At 42.5% G+C, this 21,725-nt stretch overlaps 1 protein-coding gene across 1 annotated transcript; it reads right to left on the bottom strand.

The window, feature by feature from the left end:
- Positions 1–157: 157 nt before the first annotated feature.
- Positions 158–20,066, bottom strand: LOC135552939 (multidrug and toxin extrusion protein 1-like). The gene is made up of 17 exons (XM_064984895.1): positions 19,878–20,066; positions 19,127–19,228; positions 18,788–18,856; positions 18,506–18,654; positions 10,678–10,720; positions 10,444–10,488; positions 7,389–7,486; positions 7,136–7,233; positions 6,922–7,035; positions 6,738–6,805; positions 6,380–6,488; positions 6,151–6,226; positions 5,981–6,050; positions 1,783–1,915; positions 1,284–1,378; positions 1,017–1,100; positions 158–913 (listed from the first exon to the last, which is right to left on the bottom strand). The coding sequence occupies exons 1-17, from the start codon at positions 20,043–20,045 to the stop codon at positions 611–613; spliced, it is 1,824 nt and encodes a 607-aa protein (XP_064840967.1). The 5' UTR covers positions 20,046–20,066; the 3' UTR covers positions 158–610.
- Between the last annotated feature and the right edge of the window lie 1,659 nt (positions 20,067–21,725).

Genomic DNA, 21,725 nt, shown 5'->3' with positions numbered 1-21,725 from the left:
ACCCTTTTTGGTTCCAGGTAGAACCCTGGGTTATCCTAGGGGGACAGCCGCAGAATCCTTTTGGAACCCATTTTTCTTAGGTTCCCAATCTCCCAACCTCATAACTAAACTATATCTAGCTGGCTAGCTAAAGCCAACTTCAAGAAGGAATCAATAGGCTACACAGCTTGTTGAAATGAATTTACAAACCTACCCTTCTGCCCATCACCGGCAGCTTCAAGGGGTTCTCCCATGGAGACAGCTGAAGAACTCTTTTTAGTTCTCAAGTTAGAGTAGCTTGTCTAACTACGTATCTTAGCCAGCATGCCTGCTGGCAAGGTAGCTAGACTTTAGAAAAGCAAGCAATTACTAAATGTGCATCATTAATTAAAATGACAATTGAACAGGTAAAGAGGTATGCTTAGATAACCTATGCAGAAAAATATACTTTAAAAAATGTTGTTGTTTTTATCACAGAATTAGGCATAATGACCAGGGCTCTAGATTGAAGAAAAGGGCTGTTTCAGCTGTAATAATTGGTGATATATCATATTCACTGACACAGCATGTCCATGACAGCACCTCTATTGTCTTGCTACAGGGTCTGTTTGGGGTCCCCCAGGTATATCTCCTAGATGAGAACTGTTGACGGGGTGAGTTCAGGGGGGGAGGTAGTGGTAAAGGTAGTGTTGCTCCAGTTTACACTCAGATTGCTCCATGAGCTGATTGGTAGAGGCAGGAGAAGATGTACACTGGTCCCCACAGCCAGGATGACAATGGCAGCCAGTACAGTGAGACCTCTCCTCAGGACCAGCTGGGTGGTGGAGAGCAGTCCACTGGGGTTCCCATCCTCCCTCTTCACCTCTGGGGTCCCATTGCTTCCCCTGAGGTCTTCCTGGCCCTCAGTACTCACTGAAATGTATCCATTCACTGTCTGGGTGTGGAAGCAGGCACAATCTGGGTTAGAACAATGTTATTCACGAGAGTATAGTATAAATAATATAGAACATAGGACTGAGCAACATGTTTCTACTCACACTTTCACTGTTCTCTGTGTGGTCAGGTGCAACTATATTCCTCATTGACACCATATGTCCAGCCTTTCCAGCTCGTTTCACAGCCTGTCACAAACAGATCAACTCCATGATGCTCTCAACTGACAGCAAACCATTTCCTTCACCCGCCCCAAGCCACTACTATGCTTCACAGAAACCATAAAGATAGAGGTATGGGCTGTCAGTCTCTCAATCACCTAAGCCATTATATGTCCCAGATACGGAAGTGAAAAGCCACTGGTGACGTACCTTCTCTGTCATTCTCTTCCAGTTGAGCCTGAAGATGACAGTGATGAAGAAAGTGGACTGTAGAATTACACAGATGAACAGGCCTAACCAGAACCCTGTGTAGAGGGAAAGGGAAAGGAGAGGAGAGGAGTGGAGAGGAGAGGAGTGGAGAGGAGAGGAGTGGAGAGGAGAGGAGAGGAGAGGAGTGGAGAGGAGTGGAGAGGAGTGGAGAGGAGAGGAGAGGAGAGGAGAGGAGAGGAGAGGAGAGGAGTGGAGAGGAGAGGTTATACCGGCTTTGACCAAAGACACAGAACATTGTGTCATCTTCAATAAAGAATACTCCCGCAATTCATGATTCTTGATTACTAGTGAAAGCAAAATATTTTCCTGAATTTGATCATGACAATACTTCTGTTGCAAGTATGTGGCAAGGCAGTAAGCATGAGCAAAGACCTCTGGTCTTGAAAAGGAAGTCTAAAATTATGTTCGGTTTTCATAAAATTCAGAAATGAGTAAATACCTAGGACCTTGAGGCCAGCTGTGAACATCAAAGAGATGCCCAGTGGAAGACCCACACAGTAGTAGGTGATAAGATTAGCCATCGCTGCTATCTTCTGTTTGCCCATGCCCAGGATGATGCCCATGCACACACACTGGAACAGACAGACAAATCTAAGATTAGTGGGTGTTCACAGAGAGAGACAAACACTGTTAGCTGGCGGTCAACAGGTTTCATGTCTTATCACTTATTCAACAAGTATTCCAGGATCCTGGAAAATTACATAGACGATCCCCCTTATTCCAACATACAGTACCAGTCAAAAGATTGGACACAGCTACTCATTAAAGGGTTTTTCTTTATTTTTGTACTATTTTCTACATTGTAGAATAATAGTGAAGACATTAAAACTATGAAATAACACATATGGAATCATGCAGTAACCAAAATAGTGTTAAACAAATCAAAATATATTTTATATTTGAGATTCTTCAAAGTAGCCACTCTTTGCCTTGTTGACAGCTTTGCACACTCTTGGCATTCTCTCAACCAGCTAATGTCTAGTGGTTTCTTTGCAGCAATTCGACCATGAAGGTCTGATTCACGCAGTCTCCTCTGAACAGTTGATGTTGAGATGTGTCTGTTACTTGAACTCTGTGAAGCATTTATTTGGGCTGCAATCTGAGGTGCAGTTAATTGCCGATTTTTGAGGCTGGTAACTCTAATGAACGTATCCTCTGCAGCAGAGGTAACTCGGGGTCTTCCTTTCCTGTGGCGGTCCTCATGAGAGCCAAATTGTCAAAGACCCCAGCCACCCCAGGCAAAGACGGTTCTCTCTACTACCGCATGGCAAGCGGTACCGGAGTGCCAAGTCTCGGACAAAAAGGCTTCTCAACAGTTTTTACTCCCAAGCCATAAGACTCCTGAACAGGTAATCAAATGGCTACCCGGACTATTTGCATTGTGTGCCACCCCCCCCCAACCGCCCCCAACCCCTCTTTTTATGCTGCTGCTACTACTCTCTGTTTATCATATATGCATAGTCACTTTAACTATACATTCATGTACATACTATCTCAATTGGGCCGACCAACCAGTGCTCCCGCACATTGGCTAACCAGGCTCTGCATTGTGTCCCGCCACCCACCACCCGCCAACCCCTCTTTTATGCTACTGCTACTCTCTGTTTATCCTATATGCATAGTCACTTTAATCATATCTACATGAACATACTGCCTCAATCAGGCTGACTAACCGGTGTCTGTATGTAGACTCGCTACTTTTATAGCCTCGCTACTGTATATAGCCTGTCTTTTTACTGTTGTTTTATTTCTTGACTTACCTATTGTTCACCTAACACCTTTCTTGCACTATTGGTTAGAGCCAGTAAGTAAGCATTTCACGGTAAGGTCTACTACACCTGTTGTATTCGGCGCATGTGACAAATATACTTTGATTTGATTTGATTTCATCAGAGCGCTTGATGGTTTTTGTGACTGCACGTGAAGAAACTTTCAAAGTTCTTGAAATGTTCCCGGATTAACTGACCTTCACGTCTTAAAGTAATGATGGGCCGTTGTTTCTCTTTGCTTATTTGAGCTGTTCTTGCCATAATATGGACTTGGTCTTTTACCAAATAGGGCTATCTTCTGTATACCACCCCTACCTTGTCACAACACAACTGATTGGCTCAAACGCATTAAGAAGGAAAGAAATTGCACAAATGAACTTTTAACAAGGCACACCTGTTAATTGAAATGGATTCCAGGTGACTACCTCATGAAGCTTCATGACTGTTGGAAAAGCATTTCAGGTGAAGCTGGTTGAGAGAATGCCAAGAGTGTGCAAAGCTGTCATCAGGGCAAGGGTGGCTACTTTGAAGAATCTCAAATATAAAATATATTTTGATTTGATTAACACTTTTTTGGTTACTACATAATTCCATATGTGTTAATTAATTGTTTTGGTGTCTTCACTACTATTTGTCATGACGTTGGCCTGGGGATAGGTTTATGACAGTCATAACTACCTCTTTCCCCCCTTTTTCCTCTCTCCTCTCTCTACCCTACTGATGTTACATTTGCAAAACCCTTGGTTAACATAGAGATTCTGGAAACATCAGAAGGTGGAGGGACTTCTGGTAACTTAATGAATATAATGTCAGTTCGGTTGTCATCTGAGACATTCTCATCAATGATAAGATTACATAAACTCTACAGTGGAAAGTCTACACATCAAAGTTATCAGATTCACATGCAATTGTTGTTCAATTTAAATGTTTGAATATGAAATTATTCTTGATGGGATGAAATGTGATTTTAGCTTCTAAAATGTGAGATTTGGATTTTCATAAGATAGGGCTCTGCTCAATCAGTGGCCCGCCCCTGTGAAGGGACATGGGCTATAAAACTTTTCAAACACACCCTCCTCTCCCTTCCTATATAAGCCCTTGACGACAATGTAACCTCCTGTTCCAAGGACGTGAGGACGATGGTCCGATGTCAGAATGGTTCAGATAATAACTACAGAACGAAGCCAACATCAGCGTGAGCTTTGGTTGCTAATGGTATGAACTTTGAAATCTTATTCACTACAGAAGTGATACCTCCTAGCCGTTGAGTTAGCACCAGCCGCTGCAAATTTTTAATTTTTTTATTTTACCTTTATTTTACTAGGCAAGTCAGTTAAGAACAAATTCTTATTTTCAATGACGGCCTAGGAACAGTGAGTTAACTGCCTGTTCAGGGGCAGAACGACAGATTTGTACCTTGTCAGCTCGGGGATTTTGAACTTGCAACCTTTCGGTTACTAGTCCAACGCTCTAACCACTAGGCTACACTACCGCCCCAACAAGGGTTAGGAAGGAACAGACAGAGTATCCCGTCTACCACACCAGAACGTTACTACAACGTATTCAATTTACCAGCAGAGACATTCTTCAAAGGACGAAGGACGAAGGGCAACACGGCCTTCCGTCTAACACCAACCTACCAAAGCGCAGCTCAGAGTAAATATTTATTGCATTTTCCTTTTCCAAATGGGCAGTAATTTAGAATGCACAAGATACTGTATTTAAGATAGCACAGCTTTGCCCTTTGTTCCTCAGTCTCCCCGCTCTTTCACTAAACCCAGCCGCCTTTCTTTTGTGTAACAATCTGTCATATCTGTTCCGCCTGCTAGGGACGTTTTCCTTTATGACGTAATTTGTAATCAAGTTATGATTTAATTATGAGTATGTGTAACCAATGTGAAATGGCTAGCTAGTTAGCGGTGGTGCACGCTAATAGCGTTTCAATCGGCGACGTCACTCGCTTTGAGACCTTGAAGTAGTGGTTCCCCGTTCTCTGCAAGGACCGCGGTTTTTGTGGAGCGATGGGTAACAATGATTTGTGTGTGTCAGTTGTTGATGTGTGCAGATGGTCCCTGGTTCGAGCCCGGGTATGGGCGAGGGGAAGGACTAAAGTTATACTGTTACATTGTTGCTGTTGACCCGGATCACTGGTTGCTGCAGAAAAGGAGGAGGTCAAAAGGGGGGTGAGTGTAACCGATGTGAAATGGCTAGCTAGTTAGCGGTGGTGCACGCTAATAGCGTTTCAATCGGTGACGTCACTCGCTTTGAGACCTTGAAGTAGTGGTTCTCCTTGCTCTGCAAGGACCGCAGCTTTTGTGGAGCGATGGATAACGGTGCTTCGTGGGTGTCAGTTGTTGATGTGTGCAGAGGAGCCCGGGTATGGGCGAGGGGGCGGACTAATGTTATACTGTTACATATGTGTAATTCTGTGTGATTAGTTAGGTATTTAGTAAATAAATAATTAAACTTTCAGATGAGACTGAATTAAGATGACGATTAATATTGACTGCTATTGATGTAAAATATTACTAGGTCTTTAAGAGTTTATTCGGAAGATAACAGCTCTATAAATATTATTTTGTGGTGCCCGACTCACTAGTTAACTACATTTACATGATTAGCTCAATCAAATAATCAGAAATAATTTTATAGAATAGCATGTCATATCACTTAATCCGGCATAGCCAAAGACACGACATATTCTACAATGTTGAAAATAGTACAAAAATAAAGGAAAACCCAGGAATGAGTAGGTGTGTCCAAACTTTTGACTGGTACTGTATATTAATGATTTCTAATTATAGCAGTACTATTGTATAAAATGTTATTAATTTTTTCAATGGTTACAAACCACTTGAGTGCACTTACCACTAGCCCATCAAAGAACTGAAGGACACAGTACACGTTGAGAAGTTGAGAGACCAGATCTATGATCTGACTGAAAAGGAATTAAATAATCGTTATTGAGATGGTCAGGTTACAATTTGGGATGGTCTTGATTTGAATCATTATGTTGACTATATGTACACCCTACTTACTCATCAGAAGTAAACATGAAGGCGATCACTGTTTTAGTAGAGATCAACACAATTCCCTGAATTACTGCCATTGAACCTAGGACGTGGAATGGAGGAAAAAGACATGCACTACTGCAAAAAAACAACTAGTTTGTCAAAGTAATTATTATTATTTTAGTTCACCATAGTTCACCGTAGTTGTGATGGTTGAAATAAGGGCCATATGAGCTAGAGTAAGTGTGTGACTGACCTGAGAGGGCGAGGGACACCTTGCTGGTGAGGATGGCCCCAGCTGTGTCTCCGGCCCCCAGGGCGTTCCCCACACGAACACATGCTGCAGCCTGGATCCCCAGGGGGAACTTTACCCACACAACACAACACGTTATCTAGACACCTCATAAACAGCTTGCTGTCTTAGTCTAACCATGCCTCAAACAAAGATAATGTCTGCTTTTAACTCAGATTTGATCTTGATCTGTAGCACACATGTACAGTACATTTTGGGTTATTCTTCAGTTTATTTGGACTGGATAGCCAGTGCATTGGGCTTAATTTGGTTTCCATGATAGGTTTTTGAGTTGGTGTGTAAAGAGTTCTGTACACATTACCATGTAATTGATGAAAGCCAGCATTATGACCACATGTTGAGCAGCCAGGTCCACTTCACTCAGCATGCCTGAGAATGAGAGGGAAGAATGCAGAGGTGGATGTTACATTGATATGGGTGTTTTGGCCTTTTGAATGTGACTGTTCATTGGTTCATTGGTGTTAAACTTAAGAGCTGAAATGTACCTGCAAGGAATCCCCCAAGCTCATAGATCCACCATTCGAAACATAGCATCAGTGTACTGGGGATGGCTAGTTTCATATAAGAGCCCCACTCCTGTAGCGCATCTGTGGTCCAACCTGTAGGGGGAGACAAAGGCCTGTTTATCCCAACACAAACTGGTCTATTTCAATAGGTCACATTAATTTGGCACAGTCAGAGAGATGGACTTTCTCTTACCTCCCCATGTTTTCACATGTAGCTTCTTCCAACAAATGTAAGCAAACAAGAAGGAACATATGTAGAGCTGGGAGAGTGTATTAGCTGCTGCAGACCCTCTAGAAAACAAACACAAACAAAAACACACACTCCATGAAATGATAATGAACATTGCATAATTACAGTAGTTGGTACATAATTGATACTCTGGCTATGTTACTGACTGTTAAGAATATGGCACTGTTATCAATGTTTCTTGTGTGAGCACACCTACATAACTCCCAGGTCCATCCAGTAGAGCAGGATATAGTTTGTCATCACGTTGGCGATGTTGGCCGCTGCTGCTGTGTACATCTGAGGCAGAAATATCCCCTGAGCACAGAAACACACTAGTTGATATGATCATCCGATTCACACCTAACCTGGGTTACTGTACTCCTAGATGACTGTTTTCCTCTGAAACAGTCAGAGGTCACCAAGTGCAGACAGCTTCAGTGTGTAAATCAGCGAGAAAGATGTGTCGGCATCGAGTAATTGTCTCTGGCCCCCTCCCAGTTAGGGGGAGTGATGAGCTCTACAGCAGAGTCTCACAACTCAATCACTAGTTGAAAACTGTTTTCTGCCCTTCCCAAGAGATAGAATTTGTAGATAATTGGCCCTCTTTCTGGGACTCACCCACAAACAGGACCAAGCCTGGCCTGCTGAGGAGTGACAGAATCCATCCTAGCTGGAGGGGTGCTCTCATCTTATCTATGAACATAGACAGGGCTCTAACTCCTCTAGCTCCACTCACTTCTAGATTAGACTACTGCAATGCTCTACTTTCTGGCTACCCGGATAAAGCACTAAATTAACTTCAGCTAGTGCTAAACACGGCTGCTAGAATTTTCACTAGAACTCAAAAATTTGATCATATTACTCCAGTAATAGCCTCTCTACACTGGTCTCCTGTTAAGGCTAGTAGTGATTTCAAGGTTTTACTGCTAACCTACAAATCATTACATGGGCTTGCTCCTACCTATCTTTCCGATTCGGTCACAAGACACAGGCCTCCTTATTATCCCTAGAATTTCTAAGCAAACAGCTGGAGGCAGGGCTTTCTCTGGTGGTCTGCCTACCCATGTGAGAGATGCAGACTTGGTCTCAACCTTTAAGTCTTTATTGAAGACTCATCTCTTCAGTAGGTCCTATGATTGAGTGTAGTCTGGCTCAGGGGTGTGAAGGTGAACGGGGCCGCAGTATCTCCCGACCCCACCTGTCTCAGCCTCCAGTATTTATGCTGCAATAGTTTATGTGTTTGAGGTCTAGGATCAGTCTGTTATATCTGGAGTATTTCTTGTGCTCCTACGCTGAACATAATAAACGGCTCTCTATCCACCGGATGTGGACCAAACTCACTAAAAGTGGAAGTAATAAAGCCTCTCTTGAAAAAGCCAAACTTTGACCCAGAAAATATTAAAAACTATCGGCCTATATCGAATCTTCCATTCCTCACAACATTTTTAGAAAAGGCTGTTGCGCAGCCTTCCTGAAGACAAAGAATGTATAAGAAATGCTTCAGTCTGGTTTTAGACCCCATCATAGCAATGAGACTGCACTTGTGAAGGTGGTAAATTACATTTTAATGGCATCGGACCGAGGCTCTGCATCTGTCCTCGTGCTCCTATACCTTAGTGTTGCTTTTGATACCATCGATCACCAAATTCTTGGAGAGATTGGAAGTAAAAGTAGAAAGTTTGCAGCCATCCACTTACTTGCCGTACCTACACGTACGCTACGGTCACAAGACGCAGGCCTCCAAATTGTCCCTTGAATTTCTAAGCAAACAGCTGGAGGCAGGGCTTTCTCCTATAGAGCTCAATTTTTATGGAACAGTCTGCCTACCCATGTCAGAGACGCAAACTCTGTCTCAATCTTTAAGTCTTTACTGAAGACTCATCTCTTCAGTGGGTCATATGATTGAGTGTAGTCTGGCCCAGGAGTGTGAAGGTGAACGGAAAGGCTCTGGAGCAACGAACCACCCTTGCTGTCTCTGCCTGGCCGGTTCCCCTCTTTCCACTGGGATTCTCTGCCTCTAACCCTATTACAGGGGCTGAGTCACTGGCTTACTGGGGCACTCTCATGCCGTCCCTGGAAGGGGTGCGTCACCTGAGTGGGTTGATTCGCTGATGTGGTCATCCTGTCTGGGTTGGCGCCCCCCTTTGGGTTGTGCCATGGCGGAGATCTTTGTGGGCTATACTCAGCTATACTCAGTAAGTTGGTGGTTGAAGATATCCCTCTAGTGGTGTGGGGGCTGTGCTTTGGCAAAGTGGGTGGGGTTATATCCTTCCTGTTTGGCCCTGCCCGGGGGTGTCCTCGGATGGGGCCACAGTGTCTCCTGACCCCTCCTGTCTCAGCCTCCAGTATTTATGTGCTCAGCTGCAGTAGTTTATGTGCCGAGGGGCTAGGGTCGGTTTGTTATATCTGGAGTTCTTCTCCTGTCCTATTCGGTGTCCTGTGTGAATCTAAGTGTGCGTTCTTTAATTCTCTCCTTCTCTCTTTCTGTCTCTCTCTCAGAAGACCTGAGCCCTAGGACCATGCCCCAGGACTACCTGACATGATGACTCCTTGCTGTCCCCAGTCCACCTGGCCGTGCTGCTGCTCCAGTTTAAACTGTTCTGCCTTATTATTATTCGACCATGCTGGTCATTTATGAACATTTGAACATCTTGGCCATGTTCTGTTATAATCTCCACCCGGCACAGCCAGAAGAGGACTGACCACCCCACATAGCCTGGTTCCTCTCTAGGTTTCTTCCTAGGTTTTGGCCTTTCTAGGGAGTTTTTCCTAGCCACCGTGCTTCTACACCTGCATTGCTTGCTGTTTGGGGTTTTAGGCTGGGTTTCTGTACAGCACTTTGAGATATCAGCTGATGTACGAAGGGCTATATAAATAAATTTGATTTGATTTGTGTCTTATCCAGCGTCCTGTGTTAATTTAAGTATGCTCTCTCTCTCTCTCTCTCTCTCTCTCTCTCTTCCCCCCATCTCTCCCCCCCCCCCATCTCTCTCTCTCTCTCTCTCTCTTTCTTTGGCATCATTTGGCATCATTTGAATGAATATTCTTCATTACCATGGTAATCCAGCATCACTTGGTAGAACATTCCCAAATACCATGAAAATTATTGCATCACAATACCAGGCAGCCATTGTAGTGTACCTATGAGTTGACCAGTCAATTGTAAGGGATAAAGCATCCAAAGCCCCTCTATTCATTCTTATTTCTATAGACGCGATGAGGTGTGAGGAACAAAACAAGTAATTTGTCGCCCAGCATCACGGTCAGTGTACCTGGTTCTGGAGATAAGAAGCCTGAAGTTGATGCAGGAAAATAGCCTGAAAGACAGAGATGCAGAGTAAATTATAAAGACAGGGAGGAGAGGATGTTTAATGCAATTAAATGAAAAGACACAAAATGTACTATTCATCTGATAAGAATAGGTTAATGGAGCCATCTAGTTGAAAACTCAGACACAATTGAGGCCACTCTAAAGAAGTGGGTGTTTGATAAAACAGATGACTCACTGGTACTGCAGGTAGGTAGGCGATGACATACAGCTGTGCTATTCTGAAAGACAGAGCATGTATTACCTGTTAAATCACACACCATTACTACACCTGTTTCCATGTATTTACCCTATACACACCACGTACTGCTAAACTCTATTAATTTACCATTATGTTGTCCGTGAAAATCACCTATTCAGGCAGCAGTGACAGAATGTTTATTGCATCTAGAAACTAACAGCAATCTGTACATCTCATTGAGTAGGTCAATTGGCTGTGAAAACATTGCTGTCATTTCCACTGAATGGAGTGTTTGGGGAACTGCCAGGGGCCACATTTGAATGTGAGAGCAGTCAGAGATGGTGTTATTGCAGCTAAGAGAATGAGGAGTTCTGTTCTCCCTCAATTAGCATACAAACAAGCACATTATCTTTATCCAGCATCAGAGGCACAATACCATGCATTGGCTGTATCTGTGATGTGCTCAGGTCTGAATCATACAGTGTGAGTAGGGCCTCATATTTTTCCCGACCATGTGACCTGGGAGCTAGTCATAGGGAATGACCAGGGTCAGGAGCAACTCTGAAGCTAGTCATAGGGTATGACCAGGGTCAATAACAACTCTGAAGCTAGTCATAGGGTATGACCAGGGTCAATAACAACTCTGAAGCTAGTCATAGGGAATGACCAGGGTCAATAACAACTCTGAAGCTAGTCATAGGGTATGACCAGGGTCAATAACAACTCTGAAGCTAGTCATAGGAAATGACCAGGGTCAATAACAACTCTGAAGCTAGTCATAGGGTATGACCAGGGTCAATAACAACTCTGAAGCTAGTCATAGGGTATGACCAGGGTCAATAACAACTCTGAAGCTAGTCATAGGGTATGACCAGGGTCAATAACAACCCTGAAGCTAGTCATAGGGTATGACCAGGGTCAATAACAACTCTGAAGCTAGTCATAGGGTATGACCAGGGTCAATAACAACTCTGAAGCTAGTCATAGGGTATGACCAGGGTCAATAACAATTCTGGAGCTAGTCATATGATATAACCAGGGTCAGGAACAACTCTGGAGCTAGTAATATGGTATAACTAGGGTCAATAACAACTCTGGAGCTGGTCACATGGTATAACCAGGACCCAGAGTTTTCGCTGGTCACGAAAAACTCCTGGCCCTAATATAAGTGGTAGTGTACTATAGTGTGAGTCAGACTCCAGGCCATCTGACTGTAATAGTCGCCAATAACCAGCCTCCACCCAATACCTTGCGCTGAACTTAGTCACTGTTACTAGCTGGCTTCCACCCAGTATCCTGCCCTGAAATTATTCACTGTTACTAGCCTGCTACCACCCAGTACCCTGCCCTGAATTTAGTCACTATTGCTAGCCGGCTACCACCCAGTACCCTGCCCTGAACTTAGTCACTGTTACTAGCCGGCTTCCACCCGATACCTTGCCCTGAACTTAGTCACTGTTACTAGCCAGCTTCCACCCAGTACCTTGCCCTGAACTTAGTCACTGTTACTAGCCGGCTTCCACCCAGTACCTTGCCCTGAACTTAGTCACTGTTACTAGCCGGCTTCCACCCAGTACCTTGCCCTGAACTTAGTCACTGTTACGAGCCGGCTTCCACCCAGTACCTTGCCCTGAACCTAGTCACTGTTACTAGCCAGCTTCCACCTAGTACCTTGCCCTGAACTTAGTCACTGTTACTAGCAGGCTACCACCCGGTACCTTGCCCTGAACTTAGTCACTGTTACTAGCCGGCTTCCACCCAGTACCTTGCCCTAAACTTAGTCACTGTTACGAGCCGGCTTCCACCCAGTACCTTGCCCTGAACTTAGTCACTGTTACTAGCCGGCTTCCACCCAGTACCTTGCCCTGAACTTAGTCACTGTTACGAGCCGGCTTCCACCCAGTACCTTGCCCTGAACTTAGTCACTGTTACTAGCCGGCTTCCACCCAGTACCTTGCCCTAAACTTAGTCACTGTTACTAGCCGGCTTCCACCCAGTACCTTGCCCTGAACCTAGTCACTGTTACTAGCCAGCTTCCACCCAGTACCTTGCCCTGAACCTAGTCACTGTTACTAGCCGGCTTCCACCCAGTACCTTGCCCTGAACTTAGTCACTGTTACTAGCCGGCTTCCACCCAGTACCTTGCCCTGAACTTAGTCACTGTTACTAGCCGGCTTCCACCCAGTACCTTGCCCTGAACTTAGTCACTGTTACTAGCCGGCTTCCACCCAGTACCTTGCCCTGAACCTAGTCACTGTTACTAGCCGGCTACCACCCGGTACTCTACCCTTCACCTTACAGACTGCTGCCCTATGTAGCCTACATAGTGTTAAGGGAATTTTTTTATCAATGATGACTAATTATGTATACATTTCAATCAGGACTGACTAATCAGAATACTATTATGTTACTGTATATGTACAAATCAGAATACTATTATGTTACTGTATATGTATGAATTTTCTTTTTAAATGAATGAACTCATAGCCAGACTGGCTAGAAGGCTTATCTACACCAGCTGTCCTAAGCTCAAGTCATATATCATCTTAATAGGGAGAGACGATGTGAGAACCATACAGCCTTTGTACTAGAGCGGAGATGGCACGGGTTGGTACTGAAACTAATGACATCATTTTAAGTTTATAACCTGTGGTAAAATGTGTAAGGAGCAGTACTCTCGTGAATAAAGGCAGCTGTTTGACTTTAAGACTGGGCTCTGTCCATTTTTATACTAATAAGGGTCATACATATCCTTATGAATTGACAGAGTGTTTGATTTTAATTGGGTATTAAAACAGAGGAATTTAATTCCTGCAACACATAGTCATTGAACACTGGTCAATAATGTTTGCATACAGTATTGTTTTTCCCACTTCATATGTATATAGTGTATTCTAGTCAAGGCTCATCCTATATAACTACTGCTCCTCAGATGTTTTCTATTCATATACTGTCCATACAGTCTATACACACCATCATATACATACAGTACCAGTCAATGTCAGAGTCCGGAATATAAATATATACAGTACAAGTCAAAGGTTGGGACACACCTACTCAATCAACGGTTTTTCTTTATTTTTAGTATTTTCTACATTGTAGAATAAAAGTGAAGACATCAAAATATGAAATAACACACCAAAAAAGTGTTAAACAAATCTAAATATATTTTATATTTGAGATTCTTCAAAGTAGCCACCATTTGCCTTGATGACAGCTTTGCACACTCTTGGCATTCTCTCAACCAGCTTCACCTGAAATGCTTTCCCAACAGTCTTGATGGAGTTCCCACATATGCTGAGCAATTGTTGTCTGCTCTTCCTTTACAATGCGGTCCAACTCATCCCATACATCTCAATTGGGTTGAGGTCGGGTGATTCTCTCCTTCTTGGTCAAATAGCCCTTACACAGCCTGGAGGTGTGTTGAGTCATTTTCCTATTGAAAAACAAATGACAGCTAGACTAAGCCCAAACGAGATGGGATGGCGAATCGCTGCAGAATTCTGTGGTAGCCATGCTGGTTAAGTGTGTCTCGATTCTAAATAAATCACAGACAGTGTCACTCGCAAAGCACCCCCACACCATCACACCTCCTCCTCCACGCTTCACGGTAGGAACCACACAGAGATCATCCGTTCACCTACTCTGCGTCTCACAAAAACACGGCAGTTGGAACCAAAATCTCCAATTTGGACTCATCAGACCAAAGGACAGATTTCCACCGGTCTAATGTCCATTGCTTATGTTTCTTGGCACAAGCAAGCCTCTTCTTTTTATTGGTGTCCTTTAGTAGTGGTTTCTTTGCAGAAATTCGACCATGAAAGTCTGATTCACACAGTCTCCTCTAAACAGTTGATGTTAAGATGTGTCTGTTGCCAGTGGTGTAAAGTACTTAAGAAAAAATACTTTAAAGTACTCCTTAATTTGTTTTTTGGGGTATTTGTACTTTACTATTTATATTTTTGACTACTTTTACTTTTACTTCACTACATTCCTTAAGAAAATATTGTACTTTTTACTGCATACATTTTCCTTGACACCCAAAGGTACTTGTTACATTTTGAATGCTTAGCAGGACAGCAAAATAGTGAAATTCACGCACCTATCAACCGAACATCCCGGGTCATCCCTACTGCCTTTGATTTGGCGGACTCACTAAACACAAATGCTTAATTTGTAAATGATGTCTGAATGTTGGAGTGTGCACGTGGCTTTCCGTAAATTAAAAAAAACAAGAAAATGGTGCCTTCTGGTTTGTTTAATATAAGGAATTTGAAATTATTTATACTTTTACTTTTGATACGTTAAGTATATTTTAAACCAAACACTTTTATACACTGGGTGACTTTCACTTTTACTTGAGTCATTTTCTATTAAGGTATCTTTATTTTGACTCAAGTATGGTTGTTGGGTACTTTTCCCACCACTGTCTGTTACTTGAACTCTGTGAAGCATTTATTTGTGCTGGAATGTCTGAGGCTGGTAACTCTAATGAACTTATCCTCTGCAGCAGAGGTAACTCTGGGTCTTCCTTTCCTGTGGCGGTCCTCATGAGAGCCAGTTTCATCATAGCACTTGATGGTTTTTTCAACTGCACTTTTTTCCGGATTGACTGACCTTTATTTCTTAAACTAATGATGGACTGTCATTTCTCTTTGCTTAGTTGAGCTGATCTTGCCATAATATGGACTTGGTCTTTTACCCAATAGGGCTATGTTCTGTATACCACCCCTATCTTGTCACAACAGATATGCTCAAACGCATTAAGGAAATAAATTCCACAAATGAACTTTTAACAAGGCACACCTTTTAATTGAAATGCATTCCAGGTGACTACCTCATGAAGCTGGTTGAGAGAATGCCAAGAGTGTGCAAAGCTGTCATCAAGGCAAAGGGTAGCTACTTTGAAGAATCTCAAATATTTTTGGATTTGTTTAACACTTTTTTGGTTACTACTTGATTCCAAATGTCATAGTTTTCATAGTTTTGATGTCTTAACCCATTTAATCCCACATTTTCCCCAGACATGAAAATATCCAAATCAAGTCTCATTAGTAACCCTTTGAAGTAATCAATCATTTTTTTTTGAGATTTTAGTGGAAAAGTAGGTGAAAAAGTGTGTTTTATGGTCGGACACAATTGTGACCGGTGGGATAATGTTACGTATACTGAAATAACATTTTTCTCCTATGCAGTTAAAGTTCTTATAAATCCCAACCCAGTTATTAACACATTTAAAACTGTCACTAGCAGTCCCCAGCATTGCCACTAGAATGCCCGTCACATTCTAATGTGACTATTTTACACATCAAAAACCCTTATACAACACGATTTGAATACTGAGAGCAAAGACAAAAAGACAACAACCATCAATGTATTTCAACATTGTTACTTCAGTGCAACATGTTCTGAAACATTAATATTGTAACTTTATTGTAACATTTGAACTTGTACTTTAGTGCAATATTCATTGTAACATTGTCATTGTGACATTTTAGTGCAACAACTACTAACAACTGTATAACAGTTGTGTGATTCATTCCCACTGAACATAAAGGTAACATCTAGGATAGAGGTAGCCTGTAGAATATGCATTCAAGTAGAGGCCTACACTGAACAAAATACAATTTTATATATATATATATATATATAAATATATATATATTTAAAAAGCGCCACTGGACAATGAGTGATTATATATATATCATAGAGGTAGGCTTCAGAACCAAGTGCAAGATTAGTTTGTGCATCACTGTTTTGAACTACGATCAGTCAGACCTACTGTCATACAGGATGTCTTGAATCAATTGACCTTCTTTTCCAAAAACATTTCAGTCATTTTGATTGTCTTTTTCGTCAACTTTTCTTTTCTTCCTAGAGTCCGTTGTACTGCTTCTCCTCACCCTTTATCCACTTTTCTTTTCTTCCTAGAGTCCGTTGTACTGCTTCTCCTCACCCTTTATCCACTTTTCTTTTCTTCCTAGAGTCCGTTGTACTGCTTCTCCTCACCCTTTATCCACTTTTCTTTTCTTCCTAGAGTCCGTTGTACTGCTTCTCCTCACCCTTTATCAACTTTTATTTTCTTCCTAGAGTCCGTTGTACTGCTTCTCCTCACCCTTTATCCACTTTTCTTTTCTTCCTAGAGTCCGTTGTACTGCTTCTCCTCACCCTTTATCAACTTTTATTTTCTTCCTAGAGTCCGTTGTACTGCTTCTCCTCACCCTTTATCAACTTTTCAATTTTTCTTTTATTGTCTTTTTCAGCTCCATTTCATTCGGTCTTATTTCCTTTTCTACTGTCCATGGTATATCTTGAAGCACTCAATGTGCAGTGGTGCTTTGCATTTCTCACATGCATAGGTAGTACGTTTGTCCCAATGACGACTTCTCTGGAACCAGTGCATCGTGTTGATTGGCCAGAGAGAAGCTTTGTCATATCTTGCCTGAGCTTCAACAGTAGCAGCCAGTAAAGATCTCCTTCCATGGCTCAGTGGTTTCATGCCAAACTTTTGCATATTTGGGCTGTATACTATGTGTTTTGGAATCACATCAGTGACAGGCCTTTTCGATCGTTTGAACGCTCAATCTTTATTTTTGACCACCTGCAGCTTTTCCCTTGGCTCTTCTGGCTGACCCCTATGGCTTGTAGAGGCCCTTGGCTCTTCTGACTGGACCCTCTGGCGGGTAGAGGCCCTTGGCTCTTCTGATTGGACCCTCTGGCGGGTAGAGGCCCTTGGCTCTTCTGACTGGACCCTCTGGCGGATAGAGGCCCTTGGCTCTTCATTATCAACAATGGAGGGGGGTGGGGGAGGTTGTGGATGGGGGGTGGTGAGGGGTAGGTCATCATCACTGATAACGTTGTTCCTGTCATGATCTGTTTGCATAGGTTCAGCATATGCATTCAACAGCCTGTCCATAGTCCATATCTGACCCATCACTACCACAATCACTCAGGACAGCATCTTGCTCATTTTGAGGGATAACTGCAATGTTGCATGCCTTGTCTGGGCAGTCACCTAGACCCAACATATCCAGAACTTGACTCAAAGTGAAACTAAAAGAAAGAACAGAGTAGAAAGTTAGGTAAAATAAGAACTATGTATGTGTATAACTATGTGTATACCTAGATGCAGTGTGTTATCCCGCCGGTCACTATTGTTGCCGTCAACATGTTTACACATTCTATGACCACACTGAACAAAGTTGAGTAATTACAAATGCATATATCAAAACTAGACACCTTAAAGATGATGTGTACCAAAAATCTTTAACGTTATTTTAACAAAGTTTACTAACCTTTTGTTTGGGAGCTTTGATGCAGCCATCCTCGTCTCATGGTGCAACCAGGAAGTAAACAGCTCTGGTCATGTGACAATTTGCACTAAACATGTGACACTGCACATCATTCATTGAGACCCTTTATTATTTAAATATTTGCTGGAAATGCATTGATAGATCATTCAGTAACATTTTTAGAGCCTTATATTTTACGGTCACTATTGTGACCGATGGGATTATATAGGTTAACTATTATTCTACAATGTAGAAAATAGTAAAAAATAAAGATAAACTGTTGAATAAGTAGGTGTGTCCCAACTTTTTACTGGTACTGTATATATCTATATTCCGGACTCTGACATTGCTTATTCTGATATTTCTTAATTTGTTTCTTTCAATTTTGTGGATTTATGTGTATTGTTTTGTATAGTTAGGTATTACTAAACTGTTGGAGCTAGAAGCATAAGCATTTCGCTGCACCTGCAATAACATTAGCGAAATATGTGTATGCGACCAGTAACATTTGATTTGGACAGTGTAGTTGTTACCTGGCCACTTCAGGCTCCTGGCCCAGAGCCAGCAGAATAGACTGGGTGTTGAGGAGCATGGCCCAGCAGGGGAGACAGAAGAGCAGCAGGATCAACACACTCCTCTGGAGAATCACCCCCACACGCTGCAGGTTCTTACCACCAAATGTCTGCTCAGACACACACACACACAGCAGCATGAATGACATGAGACATTATCGTTGGGGTCACAGTCTGTGACTGTTGCATATATTTGAACTGGAACGTATACTTCAACTACTGCATTCAAATATATTTACATACCTGAGATACCAAAGTGTCACATGCTAAGGCAAGTCCACCTCCTGTTGCTGCAGTCGTAACATTAATAGTCTGAAGAAGATGATCAAACACATTTACAGCACACAGTTACATACAGATTTACATTCTTACGTAACATTAAAAAAAGAGAATTGATTATATCATTGCTAACCCCTCCCTTGTGGTTCTTCAAATGAACACCAGAATATGTGAGGACCTTAGGTGATGTAATCTTTCTTACCATTTTCCCGCTCTTCTCTAATCACATGCAGAGGAGCCATTTTCTTATCTAAGCTGATACACCCCAGCAGTTTACACAACATAGCTAGAGGATTGACTCACCGCGCAGGCCAGGCCATAGCCAGCTAACACCGCATTCCCCAGGCGACCACAGAACATAGTGATGACAAACGGAAGCAGGTAGTTTAGGATTCGAGACAGCAGCTAGGGGAAAAAGACATGCATAAACAATAACAAACACCCCATTGGGAAAAACTGGTTGAATCAACGCTGTTTCCACATCATTTCAACCCAAATAATCTATGTGATGATGTTGAATCAACGTTGAAAACTTATTGGATTTGTAAAAAGTAATCAATGTAAGGACATTTCATCTCACTTTGAACCTAAGCCCAATGACATAGTGACATTTTTTGTTGATTTCACACTGAATTCACAATAGTTGACAACTCAACCAAATGTAAATCCAAACTAGATGCTGAACTGATGTCTCTGCCCAGTGGGACAGACATTACTTCTAAGTTAATCAAGAGAAATCTACTTGAAATACTAGTTCTGAAAGGGCTTCAGTGTCCCTCGGAGTGCACTTTTAATAAATCATAGAGCCATTAGTATGCACTGCACAGTTCATCCTGTATCCTAGTATTTCATTCTCACAGAGTAGTCTACCTATAACCCTAGCAACAGAGCTATCCACTTCCAAACAGGGCCACACAATAGTTGTGTTCCAAATGGTACCCTATATAAGGCACTACCTGTTAAAAAAGTAGTGTTCTATATAGGGAGTATATGGTGCCATTTGGGAAACCCACAATTACACACAACAGGCTAGGTGGGCAGTGCCAGTCCTTACCAAGGGTCCAGTCATCCGAAGAATGTGGTATAGCTCCTCTCTATGTGCCAGGGGGATTCTGTGCCTTACCCAGCGGCAGCAGAACAGTTTGGCACTAGACTCCTCCATTATAGGTAAATTAGAATTAGAAGTGGGCCCAGATTCCAGTGTAGGCCCAAAGTCTTCCATCCCTGCCTCTGTCTGTGTGTGTCTCAGTCCTATGTAGTGTTACTGTTGGTACTGTGCTGTAACTCCCCTGTCACTGTCAGACAGACAGCTCCTCTGCAGCTGTGTAAGCACTGCTCTGGACAGCAGGTCACCAATGCAAAGTTTCAACATCCCAAAAGGCTTACTCATTGAATAAAAGTGTGAGACATCTCAAGTGCCTTGGCATTGCATAATAGAAGGAATCAGATAAATAGATAAGTAGAACAAAAATGCTGCCCAAAAGACATCAACAAGGACCAAGAGATACAGACCAATAAATACCACTATTTATTTTATATTAAGGTATTTTAACTGAATGGCTAATACTTATTGGGTATTTATGCTTTGTTTGCATCTCAGGGATGGGGGTGGAGTTGAGTGAATCATTATGTGTGTGACAACAGAGAGAAACATAATGAGTTACAATGTGGCATAGATGTAATTAACCTTATCCTCTTCCTCTGTACTCAATGTGAATAGAAATTAGATAGGTGGTCAAGAGCATACAATGGTTGTGGATAGTATTTTTATGATAACAAACTTAGCTTATGACCAAGCAATCAACCTCAATTTCAGACTTTTCAACTAGAGGTGTGTTGATCATTAGGAAGGATATAGCATCAAACATAAATGTGGCTGACAATCTCCCTCGTCAGAGCAGCAAAGATGGCCTATTGCAACAGAAGATGCAGCCTGTGGTATTGGCAGGGGAAGCTTAATTTACCTGGCCATCTGTAACACTGCGACAGCAGATGGTAATGCAAATGGGAAAAATATACTGTATCTTATGGATGGAATACATCCTTATTATATTTTTACCTTTATTTAACTAGGCAAGTCAGTTAAGAACAAATTCTTATTTACAATGACGGCCTACTTGTAAAGCCCCCCCCCCCCCTCTCCCAGCCGGTTGAGATACAGCCCGGAATCAAACCTGGATCTGTAGAGACGCCTCTAGTACTGCGATGCAGTGCCTTAAACAGCTGTGCCACACTATGTATTCTCATAAAAACCTTATGGAAAGGTGCTGTTGTCTGAAGTTCATTTATGGAGGAGAATTACAAACCAAAACCAGTAGACACACTCAAAAAACTACAAAGACACCTATCAGGTAGAGAGAACTGATGACAGTGACAGGGAGATGTGGTATCTATCTGCACTCCCACTCTCTCAGCACAGGAGGGGGCAACAGGGCTGTAAATACTTGGAGGGATGAAAGCTGTCTAAAATCTCAATAGCTATCAAAATGTTCCAAAAGGGTTCTTTGGCTGTCCCCATAGGTGAACCTTTTTTGGTTGCAGGTAGAACCATTTTGGGTTCCATTTAAAAGTGTTCTACATGGAACCCAAAAGGGATTCTTCAAAGGGTTCTGCTATGGGGACAGCCAAAGAACCCTTTGGTTCTAGAAAGCACCTTTTTTTCTAAGAATGCACTGTGTCAGTCACTGGACTGTCCCAGGCTCTAGCCTGACTGAAACAATCAGGCCACATCAGACATCATGTGCCATGTCACTTGAATTCTTGTCATCTTGTTGCTTCCCCTCTGATGCCCGTCTGTTATCGTGTTGTTCACATTCTCCTGGACTGATGCACTTCATATCCCTGCTCGCCTTGCCTCTCTCGCTCTGCCTCTCTTGTTTGGACAGCTTAGAAACACGGGGAC

Source organism: Oncorhynchus masou, chromosome 13 (assembly GCF_036934945.1).
Source record: "Oncorhynchus masou masou isolate Uvic2021 chromosome 13, UVic_Omas_1.1, whole genome shotgun sequence".
Taxonomy (NCBI): Eukaryota; Metazoa; Chordata; class Actinopteri; order Salmoniformes; family Salmonidae; genus Oncorhynchus; species Oncorhynchus masou.
This window is presented reverse-complemented; position numbering and strand designations above follow the sequence as displayed.